Below are 19,238 nucleotides of genomic sequence, written 5' to 3' on the forward strand. Positions count from 1 at the left end.
TCAGGTCCATGATTTAACTTTATACGTTTACTTAACGGTTGCTGTCGTTCCCACTGATAGGTATCAACAATAAAATTATAAATTACTGTTTTACTGACTGCTACGTCGCCCTAGTATTCCTTTTGCTGCATGCATATACTGAACAAAGAGGCGACCAGCCATCCTGACGTCAGAATGGCCGGTCAAATTTTTTTTTAAATTTCTCAGAATATATCATAGGTAGCAATTCTTAATATAAACTCAGTACCAGACGCCACAGGCGACCTGTTGTACTGTATTTTTGAATTTATTGATTTATATATTTAAAAACACCTTTTTCCGACCTATGTTTATCACCCACCTCTACTTGTCAGTGGCTACCTAACCATTCAACTGCCATTGCCATTTTCTAGTATTCTGCTCTTCAAAGGAGTGAGCGCGGTAAGATCAGTAGCCACGGTGAGGCAACATAGACTGGTTTGACTCCAGTCGGAAGGAATTTTTCAAGTTTTTTTGTCTTTGCGTCAGTACAAATGACAAAATGCTTCGTCATGATCCAGCGTAATTGCGTGCGCGTAACACGTAGACAGACACATTTCATTTTAAATAAATTGTGCCAGAACATAAGCAATAGGGCCCAGAGACCTTCAGATTAGACCATTAGTTATAAATGAACTTGTAATTTTATTTAATAAAATTTCAATAAATGCTCGGCACTGCTGCAAAGTACTGTATCATTCCTTATGTAACCCACTACTGGACATGAGTCGTCTTTTTTTTTTTTTTTATTTAATGGCATATAAATATATTTCCCTACTAATGAGCTTATCTGACTTATGAGTGGAGGCCCCTGGTCTCTGCCCACCCAACTGAGTTTCGCATCGTTTGGTGGAACTTAGCATTTTTTTTGTTACATGGCTTCGTTTGCAGCCCGCAAGCGGATGTAGGGTAACCTACCACAAATCCAAATTTATTTTTTCCGAAATAACTTGTTCGAATTTCCATTACCCCGAAAACCGAATTATAACGAAACCGTTAGTATTTCAGGATATGTTGAATGTTTATCGCAGACACGATAGGTTCGGTTAAGTTAGGTTTAAAAGAAAAAACATTTTCCTCTCAAAATTACTTTCGAGGTTATGAAATTTCGAGCAAACATTTCTGGAAAATGTCATTTCGGACTTCTGATAGGTAATCCGGATGTAGAGCACCCTTAATAAATCCAGAAACAATGTAATTATATTCAGTACCTATGTATATACATACTGTTTTATATACCGCGGGTATGGGCATGGGTGTGTACATATAGCGTAAGAGCCAAGTGCGATGGCTGCCGTGATATCTCGTAACGTCGAAACCAAACCTAATAAATGAGTATTTTGAATAAATTACGTTTTATTTACAACAATCCCAATACATTTTTATGTATAAGTCGCGTCTTGTTTGAAGATGTAGTAAAATTGCTCGAAAGTGTTGCCCGCTTGCGAGCTAATGGTTGAGGTCGAAACCCTACCTATTTCAGTCGCCAAGCAGTAATGCGAGCATTACTGCGTTCCGGTTTTCAAGGACGAGGGTGCTGATGCAATTACATGCACATGGGACTTGTCAACTTACGTCTCACGGTGACGGCCGCAGTGGCAGTGCCCCGCGGGTCTTTACGATTCAAAGCTCTGAATGGCACTGCAACTGCTATGGAGCAGACTTGTTCTGGAACGGAAAACGTAGTAGTACGATGGACGGACGAGCTGAGCAAGGTGGCCAGCAGCGGCTGGATGTGGACGCCACAAGACCGGGAGAGTTAGCGTGCTTAAGGAGAGGCTTACGTCCAGTGATTACAACAGTGGATGCGTGTAAGCTGATGATATAGACCCGTCAACGCTTCCATTCGGATTGTACTGTTGTTGTACGGTCTTCGTCGACGAGTCTGCCCTGTTAATTCCCGAGTAGTTCCATGTACTCAGTTCCACGTGGAACAGTTTGTAACCCGCCCTTAGCAGGTAATAAATACCATGTTTTTAAATAAATGCTTATACTTTTCATTGCCATAGTTTTATTCACGACTGTATTTATTAGTAGAAACGGTTGGGTAGGGATAAGCAGAAATGAAATACATTTATCTACACACACTATAAATTTATTATCTCACGAAAAATGAATTCGATATGTCAACCGACGACGGCGACGTTATACCGATTTTTACGTCCAACATTTCAAATGACATAATATCATCTAATATAGGCATTCCTTGTTGTGTAAGCTAAAGTATGTTCAATGGGGTGCTATAGTCGGTCCATTAACATGCTTCCGTCTTCCAAGAATTGGGTCGCGCGTGGTTATAAATTGTAATCAAAGTATTTACCAAACCGACAACTGTTAGTACTATAGTTGTAGAATATAGCAATCGATCAAGAAAACCACTTTTTAAATAAATGGGCACCCCATCCTCCACCTGAAAAATAAACAATCATGTTATATTAAGGGCCCAATATCACATCGACTTGTAGGAAAGTGACATCACGAGTTGCTTCACGCCCAGTGGCGGATTTGCAGTCTTGGCCTTCCTTGGCCCCAGGCCATGTAGTCAATACTTAGGTACACAATATTTAGTTACCTACTTTGAATTATTTCTTGTCATCATCAGTGAATTTTTTGTCACGATTGGCCGCCCCTGAAATCTGGCCGCCCTAGGCCCGGGCCTACCGGGCCTTAGGGCAAATCCGCCACTGTCCGCGCCACGCCGTTTGTACTGGCATACTAAATGTAAATCGCGAGTGTAAGGCGCGAGTTCTAGTCTGGTTTTAGAGCGATTACACACGGCAATTTTAAGCAGCGATGCAAATTGCGATACACGTTTTAAATTAATTAACTAATTATTTGTTTGCTGTATTTATTAATTTCACTTTTAAATTAACAAAACAATGTGCATAACTATACAGACTTTTCGTTTAAAATGATGCAGTCGCGCGTTTGTATCAATGCAATCACGCGTCTAAAAATATTAAAAATGAGAAAGGATATAAAATGCGAATAAATCGTTTGTATCGATGTAGTCGCACGTTTGAATCGAAGCAATCATGCTTTTGTATCGATGTAGTCGCGCATTTGTATCGAAGCAATCATGCGTTGGCATCGATGCAATCACGCGTCTATAAATCTTAAAAATGCGAATAAATCGTTTGTATCGATGCAATCGCGCGTTTGTATTGATGCAGTAGCGCGTTTAAATCGATGCAATCAGGCATTTGTATCGATGCAATCAGGCATTTGTATCGATGCAATCACGCGTTTGTATCGAAGCAATCATGCGTTTGTATCGATGCAATCACGTGTTTGTATTTGAATCGATGCAGTCGCCTATACATCGCAATATTATTATTATAATAAGTTTGTTGATTCCCTTAGAGACAAAATGGATGATATTATACTTCAAAAAGTCATTGGGGTGCGATGTGTATGGGAAAATCTGGTAGGTCTTTTGGCTGTATTTAGCTGAAACTATAAGGTGTGAATACTTTCAAAGCAATTTATCGTGTAGGTAGGTACTTGGTTTGAAAAATAACTTTTGTTAATAAATTTAAGTTACTTGGTAGGCAGATTGCAGTGTTTTCAGTTTTACAAGGCTTCTTGGATCACGCAATGAAGAAGTTGTAGATATAGCGCGGCCATTGCGTAACACTAACTTTGCTATATTCTGCGACAAGAAAGAAAAACGCAAATTGAAGCTGAAAGCTACTCGGTAAATGATAATATTGCAAAAACTGTATGTAATATCGTTACGGACAACATTTTGCAGTATCGGCTAAACTGAGTTAGGTTTTTTTAATGCCATTATTATATAATATAATAATATAAACAACAATAGCTTACTCTAGAAATGAGGAACATGTTGATAATAATTGAAATTATTCGCGGAGAACGTAAAATTTCAAAGCGAAAGAACAAACGAACACCTTTGACTGTTTTTTTATCACGCCCAACCATAGATTTCACCCAACACATAGATTATAAATGAGCAAAGAGTTTTTAAATGTTACGTTTTACGAGGCAGAACAGTCATATACTAAATCTATGGCCGGAGCATATATTATATTATAATATGATAGAGCACATTGCATTAGTGTCTTAGAGGATGGAAAAAAGAAAGGAACGGAGCTGCATTATCTACAGAATGAACATGCCACTCAACTGGTATTGGAAACTATGGTTGCCAACGACGTTGTTGACGCTATTTTTTTTCCATCCTCAAAAAAACTTTTTTTCTATTTACTCTAGTGCGGTACACGGCAATCAACTGCAAATTTGTGCTAGTATTTCTCAATATAACAGGTATTTACTTATAATTAACGGACATTTCTACGAACCTTTGGAGCTTTTCTCTTCTCTATCAGATCTGATCTATCTCTTCTGATAGACAAACCGACGTTTCGGGCCCATGGTTGACCGTGAAAAATAAAGGGCCCGAAACGTCGTTTTGTTTGAAAAAACAAATATACGTGATTTAAATCCGGAAAAATAGTTTCATTTCCTATGTGTAACAATCGTGAAAACCTAAAAACTCGATATATCTTAGAAACCATTAACTCTTTTTTTGTGAAAACAATTTTGGTACTATACATTTTTAGTCAAGCGTGAGTTGGATATAAAAATGAATAAAATTGATCAAATTTTTTTAGTGTTAATCGACACAGTTTCATGAAGGAATCGTTTCGTTGTATGGGGTTGTATGGGACGAAAAAATTGGGACAACAGATGTTGATTTAATTTCAAAAATATTTATTTATTTGTTATCAATGGATACCACACGTTTGACCAAAAAATTGACTATGCCAAAATTGTTTTTACAAAAAAAAGACTTAATGGTTCCTGAGACAGTTTCCTTGAATCTTCTATGGTTTCGGATTTCGGCGTGCTGCCCCATTAAAAAACACCGTATAATATATAATAAATAAGAGGTAAATTTTCGGAGCAAAGTTAAATTTCTTATACATGCTGTTTTTTGTTTCAGGTGTCTACGACGAGAAATTCAACTCAACAATTGCGAATTGGCTAGACGACGTTTTGCACGACAATGACAGCGACATTGACGAGGACTTGAAAGATATCGACGAGGACTTCATAGACATTGACGACATGAACTTAGTCCCAATACCGGCAAATACTTCTCGTGTGGCGTCCGACAACCCCGCGGACTCAGACATGAAACTATATTGCGGATGGCAGAACAGGCTGACGATCTTTCGGTGCGAGAAGTAGCTGCCGATACTTGCTTTGACTTTAACTGGACTAATGGCAGACAGGCGTTCATTAGTAAACGGGAAAGTTTTACTGGTACGCCTGGACCAACTTTCCCGGTTACTAGTGACACGACCTCCGTAGACATTTTTAACAAAATGTTCGACGATGAATTTATGGACGTTTTAGTGACCGAGACTAATCGCTACCAGACCAGACAATTACAAAGTTAAGTCAGGACCCGACGACGAAACAACATAGAACTGATCGAAATGAAATGGTGGCGTTTTTATTTCTCCTTTGATGGGTATGGGACAACTCCTTACTTTGGGCGTATAATGTCTTATAATAGATTTTTTTCAGCTAAAAATGTTTCTCCATTTCACCGACAATGACGCAACGACTAACAGGACTAAAATAAACAAGATCAGACCCATAATCGACAATTTCAACAAAAAAATTGCAGTCTATACCTATACCCCTGGAAAAGAAATCGCTATGGACGAAAGCCTCCTTAAATGGCATGACCGATTAAGCTTCGTGTAGAAAATTTCTTCCAAAGCAGCTCGAGTAGGCGTGAAAACTTACGAGCTTTGTGAATCTTCTACAGGATACTTGTGGGCGGTCCGGGTATACACTGGCAAAGATGGACCGAACAGGACTCAAACGACTCATGACACTCAGGACAGACCACTTGACGACAACAGGACACGGGACGACAGGCTGGTCGACGACAGACAAGGACAGCAGGACAGTCTCGGATGTACTCATGTGCGGCCGAGTAACACGACAGCGAAAATCGTTTATGACCTGGTAGAGCCACTTCGTCACCGGGAACACACGCTAATAATGGACAATTTTTATAATAGTCCAATATAAGCGCGGTGTCTCAAGCAAAATAAAACAGACGTTTACGGGACTTTAAGATTGACTAGGGAGTTCGACTCTGACGGACTCAAGACTTTGACAAAATCGGACATGAGAAAAGGTGAAGTAGTGGCCAGCTACTGTCGACTTGGCGGTGATGTTGTGGAGGGACGCTAACTTAGTTAGCATGATCTCCACATATCATCACCTCCTGGTCGGAACAAGGACAAGTATAACAGGGTTTTTACAACCCACCCCATGGAAAGAAGCCGTAATAGAGTGAGGTACAAGAAAGAGTTCAAACATTTATTAAATTTGGCACTCTTCATTTGCTTTATTATATATATTAATTGTGCCACACACAAGCACAACCACCGGAGCTTCAGGACAATTCTGGCTGAAACCTTGTTAAAACTTGTCCGACAAATTGACTTATTGACCGAACCTCAACTGACACGACCTCGACAACCGACAATGACTCACTTGTCTTTGGTGCAAAGACAGCAGCACGTTGAAAGTAATCACTTTCCGATGCCAACTGGTTCAAAGTATACGCGTTGCTGGGCTTGCACCAAAAACAATGTGTCGACAAGGACTGCGTACAAATGCGAAGAATGTGATGTGAATTTGTGCATCATCGGAGGCTTCAGCGCATATCACAAGCTTCGCTGACAACAGTCTGTCACTGATTAACTGACCAAACTGACAGATTGACTGATTGACACCGACGCAAAGGGCAATTCGCTTCTTGTGCCAAGCAAAAGTCCGATCGTGCTTGGAGTACTGCTCTCACCTGTGGATGTACCAACTGACTATATTAGATTCAATTGAAAATCGCAGTCGGCGTGGCTGAGTTCTGGGCCACAATAGTATAATGTATGTCATCGATACGATAAGAAGAAGCATTGAAAATCTAACTCGGCGATCGACGCGAAACTGCAAAGCCTTGGACAGCGCCGTAAAGTTGCCTGCTTATTGGTATTCTATAGGATATATCACGAAGAGTGTGCGACGGAATTGTGTGTGTCGCGTCCAGCCTCCATGGATGACCAGCGTCCAGCCTCCATGGATGACCAGCAACTACAGGCCACGAAGACAGACTCACTAGACCGACAGGAGTTTTGTAATTAGACCGGCTTTGTTTTGGACAAAAGACAACGACCCACTTTCCTTTCTTTTGACAAAAGACGACGATTGTAGTCCAGACTGAACCTCCGACGGGAGCTGACTTGAACTTACAATGACTTGAACAATTGTACAGACAGCCAATTGACACAGATACAGACAAAAAATAATTGTAATTTTTAACCGACTTCAAAAAAGGAGGAGGTACTCAATTCGACTGTATGTTTTTCTTTTTTTTTTTGTATGTATGTTACGCGATAGCTCCGGTATTTGTCAACCGATTTTCATGATTATTTTTTTGTTGGTACTTCCATAGTGGTCCCATTTAATTTTGAAGAAAATCATCCACCTCTAAGGGTGGCTGTTCACGAATGATGAAGATTCATTTTTATAAATAGCGCCTAAATTTTACTTAGGAGCAATTATTTTAATGGTTGATTTTGCTATTTCTCCAATCCAAAGCGTTTTTCTCTCCATATACTTTGAGTAGTGAGAACCGATTTTTATTATCTCCAATGTCAAGTCCTGTATAGTGGCGAATTTACGGATATTTCAATAAAACTTAGCAAATAGGTGTAATTCCACGTACTTTTGAGGTCGGTTTTTTTAGTACTCTGTACTGAGATTATGTAATCAGAAGATGAATAACACAAAAAAACACTTTAAAACCAATTATTTTGTATGAATTTCGAGAAAACAAATATGCAACCGAGTGCCTCATGTTTGTAATATATTGCGGCTTTTACTTGCTGCGATACATTTATAATCCTTTGTTAATACGCCATGAATATCGAACGAACGCACATTTGTATAATGCATTCAGTTTCGTGGTATGGCCGTATACGTTAGTTAGGCAACACAGGGGTCTTACTATGAACTCTTATTATGATTCGGTTTAGGACCTAAAATGAGACAGCGCGACATGACCTGTATATCACCATCCCGCTTTTTTGTCGTTACGAACCTATACTGAACTGTAATAAGAGTTTATAGTAAGGCCCCTGTTCTCGATTCTGATCGATTTTGAAAACAAGGGGACGAAAATTATTATGACCTTAGTAATATTATAAAAATATTCTATTAAAAAATAAAAAAAATATAAAAAACATTTTTTTTTTCAGTTTTGTAGTATCTATTATCAGTAATACCTATCTGTAATTTCGATAATTTTTGCAGCCCGTTGCCTCGAATGTCCGAATATAGTGAGCAAATAATTACATACATCGCCGGATATGTAGTACGAATAATACAAAAATATATATAATGCAAAAAATGTACAGTGCGCTGTCTTTATAAAAACCTGAAGTTGGTCATGCTTTCAGGAACGAAGGTGTTCCAGTTTATCCCACCTAAGATGCTATCCAAATATGCAGAGGCTACTCTGTATCTACACTGTATCTGTATCTACTCTGTAGAGTTAGAAATCCGAGGAATAATAAACAAATAACAAAAATTTCACACGAGGCCGTCATTAAGTAAACCTCTTCCGATTAATAAGATTTCACCATATTTTGTCAGCAGTAACATTTTCATTTGTCTCGCCATTCATAAATTTGGTCAATTACCAACAGAAAACCATCTAGTGAAATTAATTAAGGCAGTCGCAAGTTCATATTACATTTAGACCGAATTACTTGAAAGGAAGTTGAAGACCTTGAAGTTTCAAGGTCGTGAAAGCACGCTTGTTTAATCCGTCACGTCTAGTGTTGATCATAGAAAAATTTCCATTTTGAAAAAATCATATTTTCCAGAAAAGTACATATTTTTCCGGGAGTTTGACCAATATTTTTCCTTTAATTTCGCACATTTGACGTTGACACCTATCAAAGATTAAAAGTTACTGATCGAAAACGATGGAGCCATTCTAGAGATTGTGAAATCTTTTTTAACCGACTTCGAAAAATAGAAGGAGGTTCTCATTTCGACTGTATTTTTTTTGTATGTATGTTACGCGATTACACCGCGATTTGTGAACCGATTTAAATGATTCTTTAAATCGTGAAAAGAGGGTACATCAATATTGGCCCCATTTAATTTGAAGAAAACGTCCGACCACTAAGGGTGGCAAATTAGGGGATGAATACGGTTTCGCGCACTTTCCTGTATAAAACTTGGCAAATAGATGTAATTTCACGAACTTTTGTTTATAAAAAATGTTATAATTACAGGTATAAATATTATTGTTTACATCCTTAATATTTGGGTAGGCACAGGTTCTACTATACTCTTCTGCTACGTCTTCAAGTTATTTATTTCTTTGTTTAATGAGTGCTTATTGAGCATTGGCTATGGATGCAATAGCTTAAACAGGTAACAAATAATTAAGAAACATAAAAAATGTATTATTACAATAAAAAATAATTTGTGTAAAAACTGTAACTATAAAAACCTTTCATTTTCCGCCTCTTCATGTTTTTTTCCTTGTTCGTATGTATCCAAAATATACTTCTGACATTAGTTAAGTTACAAAGTTATGTTATTTGGCTTAGAAGCACTTTTTTCTTATTAAATCTTTCCATAAGTAATTTTTTATCATTTATTCATAAACTAGTTTAGTTTGAACTCCTTGTTGCCATAACCGATAAATTTAAAAAAAACTTCTGACAGGTGTCAGTTTAATACAGTTCTATTCCTCAATAGACAAATTGCACCACCAGCTGAAAAATAATAAAGAATGGGAAAACATTGAGAATTTATGGTAGTGTAATTTATTAAAGTTTTGATGTGCACAAATTTCGAACAAAACAAGCGCATTTACATTAGAACACGTCAGTCGAGAAATTCACAACAAAATTCTAGAAAATAAGAAGACGGGAAATTAAAACGTAAAAGTAATTTGTTTGCAATCCAATATCGTGAATTATGGTCTGCGTTTGTATTTAAAGCGCCAATATCCGTCCAGTCGAGAGTGGGCTGACGATTTCGCAAACGGAAGCTTGTTATCGTTTATTGTGTGGTTTTTGTATTAATTAAACGTTATTCCGCTGCGAATGGAAGATATTGAGGAAATAATCGCGGAAGAAGATTCTTCGGCTACTCGCGCTATCATGGAGCCTCTAACTTTTGGTACGTACTCCTAAACATTGTTTTGTTTAGTTACCAAAGTAAGAAACAGGCTTTTGTGCTTTTTTCGGAGAACTGGGCAATAAATAATTTATTCAATCAATAATTGTTATTCAACCAATGACACGAGCGTAACCTTAATTAGATTAGGTATATCGTCCCTCAGCAAGCAAGAGAAACCTGCCACAAGGTGGATACTTGTCGATTTATTGAGTGATTGCTTTAGAATTGTAATCAAACCAGTTTGTTTACTTTTCGTCTAAAATGGATTGGAACTGGCTATCGATAACTTTAGAAATAACTGGCACTTTGGTTCAGCTGCGTGTTACCACTGGTTATTTAAAAAATTAAAATTGGCTTGTATTTTAGTATGTGTCGTGTCATTAATTGATAATGTCAAATTTTTTTTCTTTACTTAAAGAGCTTTGTCACAAAATGCCACTACGCCGCTCTTTACATATAATTTTATAATAAAGTAGAGAGAATTGAAGCAGGTTATAGTTGCCTTAACTTCAAGCCTCTCTCTGCCAATCTATGTAGCGTCTTGGCTTCCCTTGATAGACGAAAGGCCAAGACGCTGTTGCATCCACCAACTTGTCTAAATTGGATACACATCGCAGCTACATCAAATGTAAGAGAATCATTTCATTCGCACTCCATCAGGATAACAGGAAAGTATATTGTTATAGTAGTAAATGTATATTTTTCAGTACTGCACTTCTTGGCATCATATGGATGGATGATACTTGCCACAACGGGTTTACTGTTGTTCATCTTGCACAAGATGAAACCACGCTACTACCGCTGGAAGGAAGCCCAGGAGGACGCTGCATATCACAAAGGTTCTGTTGACAAAGTTGGATAGTAACATAGCTATTTGTGTCGGGTCTTTAAGGGTAGTTGTCCAGGTGAAACTACAGCCATGTCTTTTTTATTCAAAACTCCGAGTGCCACTGCAACTTGTACATCTCTACACTTGGTATTATAAAAAAATAGTCTTAAAAAACGGTCAGGCACATGCACTTCTGGACACAATTCGAGCCACTACGCATTTTCACTATTAAGTGCCAAATTTTCCATAAAAACTATTATGCAATTTTGAGACTAGAAGACTTTCTTTGACGATAACACTATTTGTGTATTCTAGCCCTTTACGACAAAAATGCGAGGTGGCTCGCATTATGTGTCCAGGAGTATGTAATCCTACTTTACTTTTGATTATAATGCTCCTCCATACGAACGTCTTGGTTATACGGGAAGTTATAGTGCTATAACCTGCGCAAGCCAGCCCGCAACGGGATCTTGTATGTTCAGGTCCTGACCCCAGATCAGCCAATGGACAGGGTTGTCACGGATTTCATCGAGTGTTCAAAATGATAGTGCCTGTGCTGAGCAATCCCAGGTGCACGTACAGTACCTTACCTATTTTCCAGAAAGATACTGGAGTTGTTGGCACGCTCAGTTCCCGTTGCGCATCGCACAACTAACGGTTGCCACCAATAAGCCGTTGAATTTTTTTGTAGCTAAATTGAAATAAGTGCTGCTTTTGTTGTCAAAATATCGCTTAATCTAACGACAAAGCCAATAAGTCAACTGTTTTAAACCCTTTTCATTTGTGATATATAAATAAAACTTTATTTACGCTGTCAATGACTTAAACACTAGATTAAAGGTTCGTACTTAATTGTCGTACATTAATAACACAATAATTTGTAGACGCCGTAACAGCATTCGGAAATATTCGTGGTTTCCGAGTTTTCCCGATTGCTTACGACCTGGTACTCAATCTGACAAATTAACTGCAGTAAAGTTATGTCAATTAAAAGGGACTAAATATGATAATGATTTGACGTCGTTACTTTTGTCGTAGACCCCGACACAGTATTGTCGCGGCTAGAGGCGATACAGCGCGCGCGCATGCGGCAACAAGAAACGCTCGAATCGGCCTCTGAAAGAGCCAAAGAAGCCCAGAAGCAGGTACGGACCCAAGAATTATTTTCACTATTATGTATATTAGTATTTATGGGCTGAGAAATAGACGGACCTTCGTTTTGACAAACGTTTGTCATAACGTTAAAATATGTAAGTGAATTAGGGGGAATTTAAATTTAAGACAATTCTTGAAGATCTCGATCTTACCCGACTCACCTTAAGGTTAAGAGGGATTTTTTTAAATTACGCCCACACTCAACATAGCCCCGCACTAGGGAAACCCTGAGTCGCTGGTACCATAGACATACATATAGACAACCACAAATTGCACCCAAACTCACGAGAGAAATAAATGTAGGCCATACAAATTTTTCTACCGCCCAGGGAATCGAACCAGTTACTTCTGCGTGGCAGTCCGGCATGGTAACCGTTCGGCCAGACAGTTAAATAATAAGGTTTATATATAAGTTATATATGAAAGACAAAGAACTTTTCTCTTTTTTCGCACATTGCAAGAAGTAAATGAGAAGTTTTCTTATGGATTTGTTATGTTAAGTGTTCGCTAGATGGCATGGTTACTATTTTCGGAATGTTTCTCGTGTTTGGCGTATGATAATGTAATTTCAACGTCCTAGTTACTTCAGTGTTTGTACCAGTACTTAGTTGAATGTATAAAACAAGAGTTAAATGTATAAAACATTTAACTCTTTCCAAGCGTTCGTTCGACGGCAGGGGTGAGTTTAGCAATAGCGGTAAAGTCAGTCAAAGAATCATTTATTCCATAGGTAAAATAAATTTACACTTGAAAACGTCACATTTAAGCTACTGCTCGTTCACTACGCTGACCTCACTAAGAAGAACGAGCAAGAAACTTTAGGGATTGCTCTTTTCAAATAAACTTAAATGCTATGGAATATACTTTGAATCAAATTTGTGTGGCATGTAGAGCCATGTCGTCTTCCATACATATTTATCTAACACGTAGTCTTCAATTTTGTAATAAGACTTTTCAATTAAAATATTTTTAATGTAGTTTTTAAGCTTAGGAAATGATAATCTTAATATATGCTCCGGAATCTTATTGTAAAAATGTATACAGTTCCTCATAAAAGAGTCGTTTAACTTGGTTAAACGAAATCGTGGTACTATGAATGCAAAACTTATCTTTAAGGTTAATATTATGGATATCTTGTTTCTTTCTGAAATAATGTATATTTTTACGGGCAGACTTAAATATTTTGAGTAAATGTACTGTGATGCCACAGTCATGATACCAGTCTCCTTAAACTTCTCCCTGAGAGAAACTCGAGAGCCTAGACCGTACACAGAACGAATCGCTCGTTTTTGCAATACAAATATGATTAAGCGGCGTGTCATTCCCAAGATTGAATGAGCATCGCCAGGGACTTCTGTAAGTTAAAAACATGGAGACGAAAGTACGCTTATGGCAAAATAATATAGATTTTATTACTCTTGCTCGTAAATAGCGTGGTTGCATGGTGGTTCACTTGACTCTAATGCCTTAATTAAGACCCTCGAGTTTTTTCTTCCCAGGTCGGTGAGGCTTTTTTTATTTGTAGAACGACATGCTTCCTTACATAGGTCAGGTTCACGTTCAAGCAAGGAATGAATTTAAGTAACCATTCAAAATGAAAACATTTACAAATTTCATTGCAATTCAGCCAAGTACTACATAAATACTTATTAATAAGAATGTTTTATAAATAATAATAATAATAATAATAACTTTTTATTTCGAGTAACAATAGACTCACTTGTTAGTACATACATGTGAACTTAATCTAAAGTTAGTAAAACTTAAAATTAAAAATTAAAAATTAAAATTGAATTTAAATTAAAATGAAATTAAAATTGAATTTAAATGAAAATTGAAGTTAAATTAAAATTGAAAATAAATTAAAATTGAAATAAAATTAATATTGAAATAAAATTAAAATTAAAATTGAACTTAAATTAAAATCTGATTACATGCTTGGGAGCATGTAACCCGCAGCAATGCCTAATATAGGGGCAGTCATCCCTGTCCCCTATGACACGGAGAGCGGAGTTGGGGTTGGTGTTTATAATTGATTTTAATTATTTTCTGTATAAAAATTTTGTTTATTTTTTTTTACAATCCATCATGGCTTAGGGTCGTATTCCAGAACTCTACTCAATACTCAAGTCAGGACTTGAGTATTGCAGTGAGCACTGAAAATCATACTCAAGTCCTTGCCATTAGGGTCGTATTTCCAGTGCTTGAAATCATACTCAAGTCTGCTCAAATCCTGACTTGAGCATTGAGTACAGTTCTGGAATACGACCCTATATGTGTCTTTGTTTTTTACAACATTTTAGTTCGAGTTGTATTATCTATGGAAGAATAGATTAAAAAAAACCGTCATCCATGATTGTAGTGTTGGGAACAAGCAGGTTTAGCATGAGCCCGAAGACAAAAGTTATCTCTTCTTCGGAATGTCAATTTTCTCTCGAAGACAACAGTTATCTCTTCTTGGAACTGTCATCGAAGAAGAGACAAATTTTGTTTTCGGGCTCATGCTAAGCCTGCAGATTTATTCATACAAGAAATAAACGTTGTATTTATTTCCTCGCAAATGTGATGAAAAACATTGTATGTATCACGAATGGTAAAAAAAATACAAAACTCGAGTTATGAAAGCCCTTAGCCTCCGGCTTCGGGCGTCTAATACACCCTATGTTCAGTTAGTAATGTCTTATTTACCGTCGTCCTTAATACACAATATACTATACTATCGAGCAGAGTTACAATTTCAGCTCCATTTGTATCTAGTCAAAATCTTTACCTGCAAATATTTTCATCTACAAAACGAAGAGCTACTTTTTAGGAGTATTAAAAAATCTATATTTTAATCCGAGCGCCATCTACCGAACAAGTAGAGAACTGTCGTTGAATCGAAAACTTCTCATTGTTGCAGAAGTTGCAGATAAGCGACTTGTGAAGAGTTGTGGTACCTTTTAGAGTCGTACAAGCTAAGAGTAATGTGTGATGTTGGTTAAAGCGCGAGGAGGCGAAGCGGCGAGAGGCGATCGCGCGGATCGAGAAGTACGGAGCGGCCGGACGCCGCCTCGGCACGCCCGACGACGCCGGTTAGTGGCCACGGACTACGCAAGATAACTTTTTTATCACAAAAACCGACCTTAAAAGTTCGCGGAATTACATCTATTTGCCCAGTTTGATTGAAATCGTAGTTTGCCATCCTGAGAGGTGGAATATTTTCTTCAAATTTATATGGGACTACTACTGAGGTACCCTTTTTCCAACACAGAAAGAATCATCGAAATCGGTTCACAAATGCCGGAATAAAAAAATGCAGCCGATTTGAGAATCTCCTCTTTTTTTGAAGTCGGTAACAAATACAGTAAAATAATAAGACAACTTCGCCTCAAACTTAGGAAATGAAACTATTCGGATCTAACTAAATCGCGGAATTTCAGCCGATTTCAAAAAAGGAGAAGGTTGTCAAATCGACAGTATTTTTTCTTTTTTTGTGTGTGTGTAAGTTACGCGATTGTGAATCCCCATTTGTGAACCGATTTTGATGATTCATTTTCTGTTGGAAAGAATGTACCTTAGTAGTGGTCCCATTTAAATTTGAAGAAAATATTCCACCTCTAAGGGTGGCAAACTAGGGGATGAATCCGACATTTCGCGTACTTTCCGGTAATCGATATAAACTTGGCAAATAGTACATCTATTCCACGAATTTTTGATGTCGATTTTTTTTAAAAAAAAGTTAGAATAATTACTTTGTGTTCCATCTTTTTATTAATAATGATAACAAATCAAAGTTATTATTGTTTATAATTTGTGAAACACTGTCGTCCAATACGAATCTGTTTGTCCGCAGACTACATGCCCTTGAGTGGCGGCGCGTCGACGTCGACGTATCGCCCGCCCAAGCGTTCCGCCTGCGCAGGCGGCGGCTGCGGGAAATAAACATTTTCCATCTTGCGGAATGCAAACAACCATTTGCTTTTAAGTACTGCCAAAAGTCATAGGAGTCCGAAAGTTTGTTTTTATACGTACAGTTGATGCTCTAAGATACGTGTGACTTCCGAACCGACCATTTTGACGGCCTTCTTACACATTCAACAGTAAAGTGTAAAAGAATTCCAGCTGTTTGGTCAAAATTTGTATTTGTCTAATGTAATTAAAGATGAAATTGGTTTGAAAAGTTTCTTAAAACGTCATTCACTAGTGATGATATAAGGAAAACATACCAAAGTGAATTTTACATCTCATAAGTTAAAGGTTAAGTTTGTTAAACACCTTTATTCACAGTGATCTACTCCCGTTCTTCGTCCAACACCCGTCCGAAACAATTTCTGTCTAATAGGTAATAACTCGATATAATTAAAAAACAATGTCAAGTATGAAGCTTTATTCGCATCATGTGTTTTTTGATTTGGTCGAGTATTAGCCTTTTATCTTAGGGCATCGAGTGTACATATAACAGTTGACATCGGAAACACTCGGAAATTACGAATATTTCCGAACGTTGTTGCAGCATTGGTAACTTCATTACTGAAAAATATATTATATATATTGGCGATGTCCTCTATATTTTTTATATATTATTTTTACAAATTTGACTCTGCCGAAATCCTAAAATGAGCACCGCCAATAAATAAAAAGAAACTTTTTGTTAATCTAACGATAAAGTCATTGACAAAGTTAATAAAAAACCAAGTTTATTCTTATCTTAAATATACATCAGTTAGCGGCAACAGCGTTCGGATATGTTCGTGGTTTCCGAATTTCCACGATCTGACTTAACTGTAAGTTCGTTTGTATTTTGAAACATTAGCAACTATTGGTGTTCTTTTTTTAAAATTACAACCGTGTTTTTTCGCAATTTAATTTCAATAATAAAGTGACGTAATTCCAGTTTTTGGGAAACTGACAAAATATGTCATAATGTTAATTATTATGCGTGTAACGGAACGTAAATCAGTACAGACTCCTAAAAGTGCAACACATAACATAGACTCTAAAATATGTATTGCCTACCATTGGTTATTCATGTCTGTAGCCTGAGATCGCAAGATCGCCAAACAGCAAGCATTGAAAAAAATTTGAAAGTAATACAATATGTCAGAAACGCTGTATTAGTTTTATTTCGTACGTTATTTTGTATTTAATTTATTTAGTCAGCTTCCCGTAAATTTTATTTATCTTATTGCGACACTTCTATTAATTAGGGTTCGTAGTTCTACAGTTTATAACCAGTTTTGAGACTCCACCAATTACATCTTGAAATTGACTGCTAAGCAAAACAAGGGTTAATACCTTTCTCATTTTATAATTGTTTGTATTCTAGTCTGTAGAGGTCATAATTACGACTAATATCTGCAATGGTGACTGATCAGAAGATTGTTTCTTTAATATTTTCTCTTTGTAAACAAAATAACATTCCTCGCTTCTAATTAATCACGTTAACGGTAACATAGCGGTCATATGCATGACTACTAACTGTGTGTCCACTACATATAGTCCGCTTGCGATGTTACCCGCAGGTAACAAGTACATAGGGAGCGATATTTCAGTCAGTAGATTGAACTTACTGACGCAATATCCCCGCCTACGGCTTGTGTACCTAACACGACTAAGTATTAGCGTGTTAACTGTTAGCTTGGTCAAAAAGGCCGTGCGATTTCAAAATACAAATGAAGATTATTAAAAAAAAAATTTTTTATCAAGAAAGGTTAGGCGGTGAAGAGGGACTTTAATGAAGCCTTAACTTCTAATATAAAAGAGTTTTATCACTATAGTCTCTCAATCGATAAAACAGACAAGCAAATTAGTTTGAACGATTGTAAAGAGATGTCGCTACGATGCTCCAAATCCAAATGGCGGAAAAAACAAATTTGACAGTTGCGAAATGTTGAGAACACTGCTTAGAGGATGGAAAATAGTCTAAGACACTATGTTTATGAAAAACACGACGCAATTTGCAAGCTTTCGACAAATGCATCATGAGTTTTGAATTTAGCGTAAAGATTGTTAAAACATGAAACGTTGATAAACAAAGGCTACTTTAATGTACTACAAAATTCTAATAAGATTTTATTTTTGTTCCTCTTATTCCAAATATATAATAATAATATATTATAGATCAACATGGCCTATGTTGACCTATAATAATAATCCACTTTTAATTAAAAAAATCCGTTCTTTACTTATAAAATACAGCTTAAAGTGTCGTTTGATTATCTCTTCGTTAGCAAATTCACGTCCTTTCAAATAAATATCGAAACAAGAGAAAACCTGAACTTGTATCGGGCGAATATAGTGGATAAGACTAACACACCCCAATCTAATTGCAATAGTTTCTAACGGCTTTTTATATTTGTAGTGTTGTTGGCGTTATCATGATCAAAAACATTTACGATTATCATGAAATACAAACTTCCCGCCTATTTTAAAATGCGCGCTGAACTATTATTTTTAAAATGACCAATAGACAATATAACATTTTAAAAGAAAAATTGTTATTTTTTAGTTCAAAATTAGCTAGTGGCAAAAACCGCACGGACTTTTTGGCCAACGCATTATAATTGAAACTTTTATACTCTTTCTGTTCCTCGTGGTCGAGCAAATTTTCGACAATGTGTAAACTTTAATATACGACGGTGTTTGTTTTCAATGCTCTTGTAAATTAATAATTACTATATATAGTGATATATGGAATTAAAAATAATACGTTATATTGTTTTATTATTTCATAATCCCTCTGAAGGCGTGAAATATATTATGGCATTTTGCTCTAAGGCCGATGTCACTACTAAATCTATGGATGTCACTGTAAAAAATCTTGGCCTCAAATATGTTTACATTCGTACGTAGCGTAACAGTACAAAATGTGTTTTTTTTTTAACCGGCGTCATAAAAAGGCGGAGGTTCTCCATTCGACTGTGTTTTTCTGTGTGTAACATACACACAAAAAAACGTTATTTAGGTATGTGTGAACTAATTTTGATGATTCAATTGTACCAAC

At 36.8% G+C, this 19,238-nt stretch overlaps 2 protein-coding genes across 2 annotated transcripts; one reads left to right on the forward strand and one right to left on the reverse strand.

The window, feature by feature from the left end:
- Nucleotides 1-2,081: 2,081 nt before the first annotated feature.
- Nucleotides 2,082-3,894, reverse strand: LOC113240532 (cytochrome c oxidase subunit 7A-related protein, mitochondrial-like). The gene is made up of 3 exons (XM_026477861.1): nt 3,847-3,894; nt 3,563-3,670; nt 2,082-2,428 (listed from the first exon to the last, which is right to left on the reverse strand). Exons 1-3 carry the CDS (start codon nt 3,862-3,864, stop codon nt 2,273-2,275), a joined length of 282 nt encoding a protein of 93 aa, XP_026333646.1. The 5' UTR covers nt 3,865-3,894; the 3' UTR covers nt 2,082-2,272.
- A 6,155-nt stretch (nt 3,895-10,049) lies between these two features.
- LOC113240515 lies at nt 10,050-18,888 on the forward strand. Its single transcript, XM_026477846.1, has 5 exons — nt 10,050-10,269; nt 10,977-11,108; nt 12,137-12,243; nt 15,240-15,327; nt 16,089-18,888. The coding sequence occupies exons 1-5, from the start codon at nt 10,194-10,196 to the stop codon at nt 16,175-16,177; spliced, it is 492 nt and encodes a 163-aa protein (XP_026333631.1). The 5' UTR covers nt 10,050-10,193; the 3' UTR covers nt 16,178-18,888.
- The last annotated feature ends 350 nt before the right edge of the window (nt 18,889-19,238 follow it).

The sequence above is a fragment of the Hyposmocoma kahamanoa genome, unplaced genomic scaffold (assembly GCF_003589595.1).
Source record: "Hyposmocoma kahamanoa isolate Upper Pololo Valley unplaced genomic scaffold, ASM358959v1 146, whole genome shotgun sequence".
Taxonomy (NCBI): Eukaryota; Metazoa; Arthropoda; class Insecta; order Lepidoptera; family Cosmopterigidae; genus Hyposmocoma; species Hyposmocoma kahamanoa.

What these genes read in the sequence shown, in the direction of transcription:
- LOC113240515 (XM_026477846.1), top strand. Translation starts at nt 10,194, where the DNA reads ATGGAAGATATTGAGGAAATAATCGCGGAAGAAGATTCTTCGGCTACT. An exon ending in CATGGAGCCTCTAACTTTTG is followed by an intron (nt 10,270 to 10,976) that starts GTACGTACTCCT and finishes TATATTTTTCAG; the next exon opens with TACTGCACTTCTTGGCATCA. An exon ending in CGGCACGCCCGACGACGCCG is followed by an intron (nt 15,328 to 16,088) that starts GTTAGTGGCCAC and finishes GTTTGTCCGCAG; the next exon opens with ACTACATGCCCTTGAGTGGC.
- LOC113240532 (XM_026477861.1), bottom strand. An exon ending in CACTGCAATCTGCCTACCAA is followed by an intron (nt 2,429 to 3,562) that starts GTAACTTAAATT and finishes TTTATTTTTCAG; the next exon opens with GTGGAGGATGGGGTGCCCAT.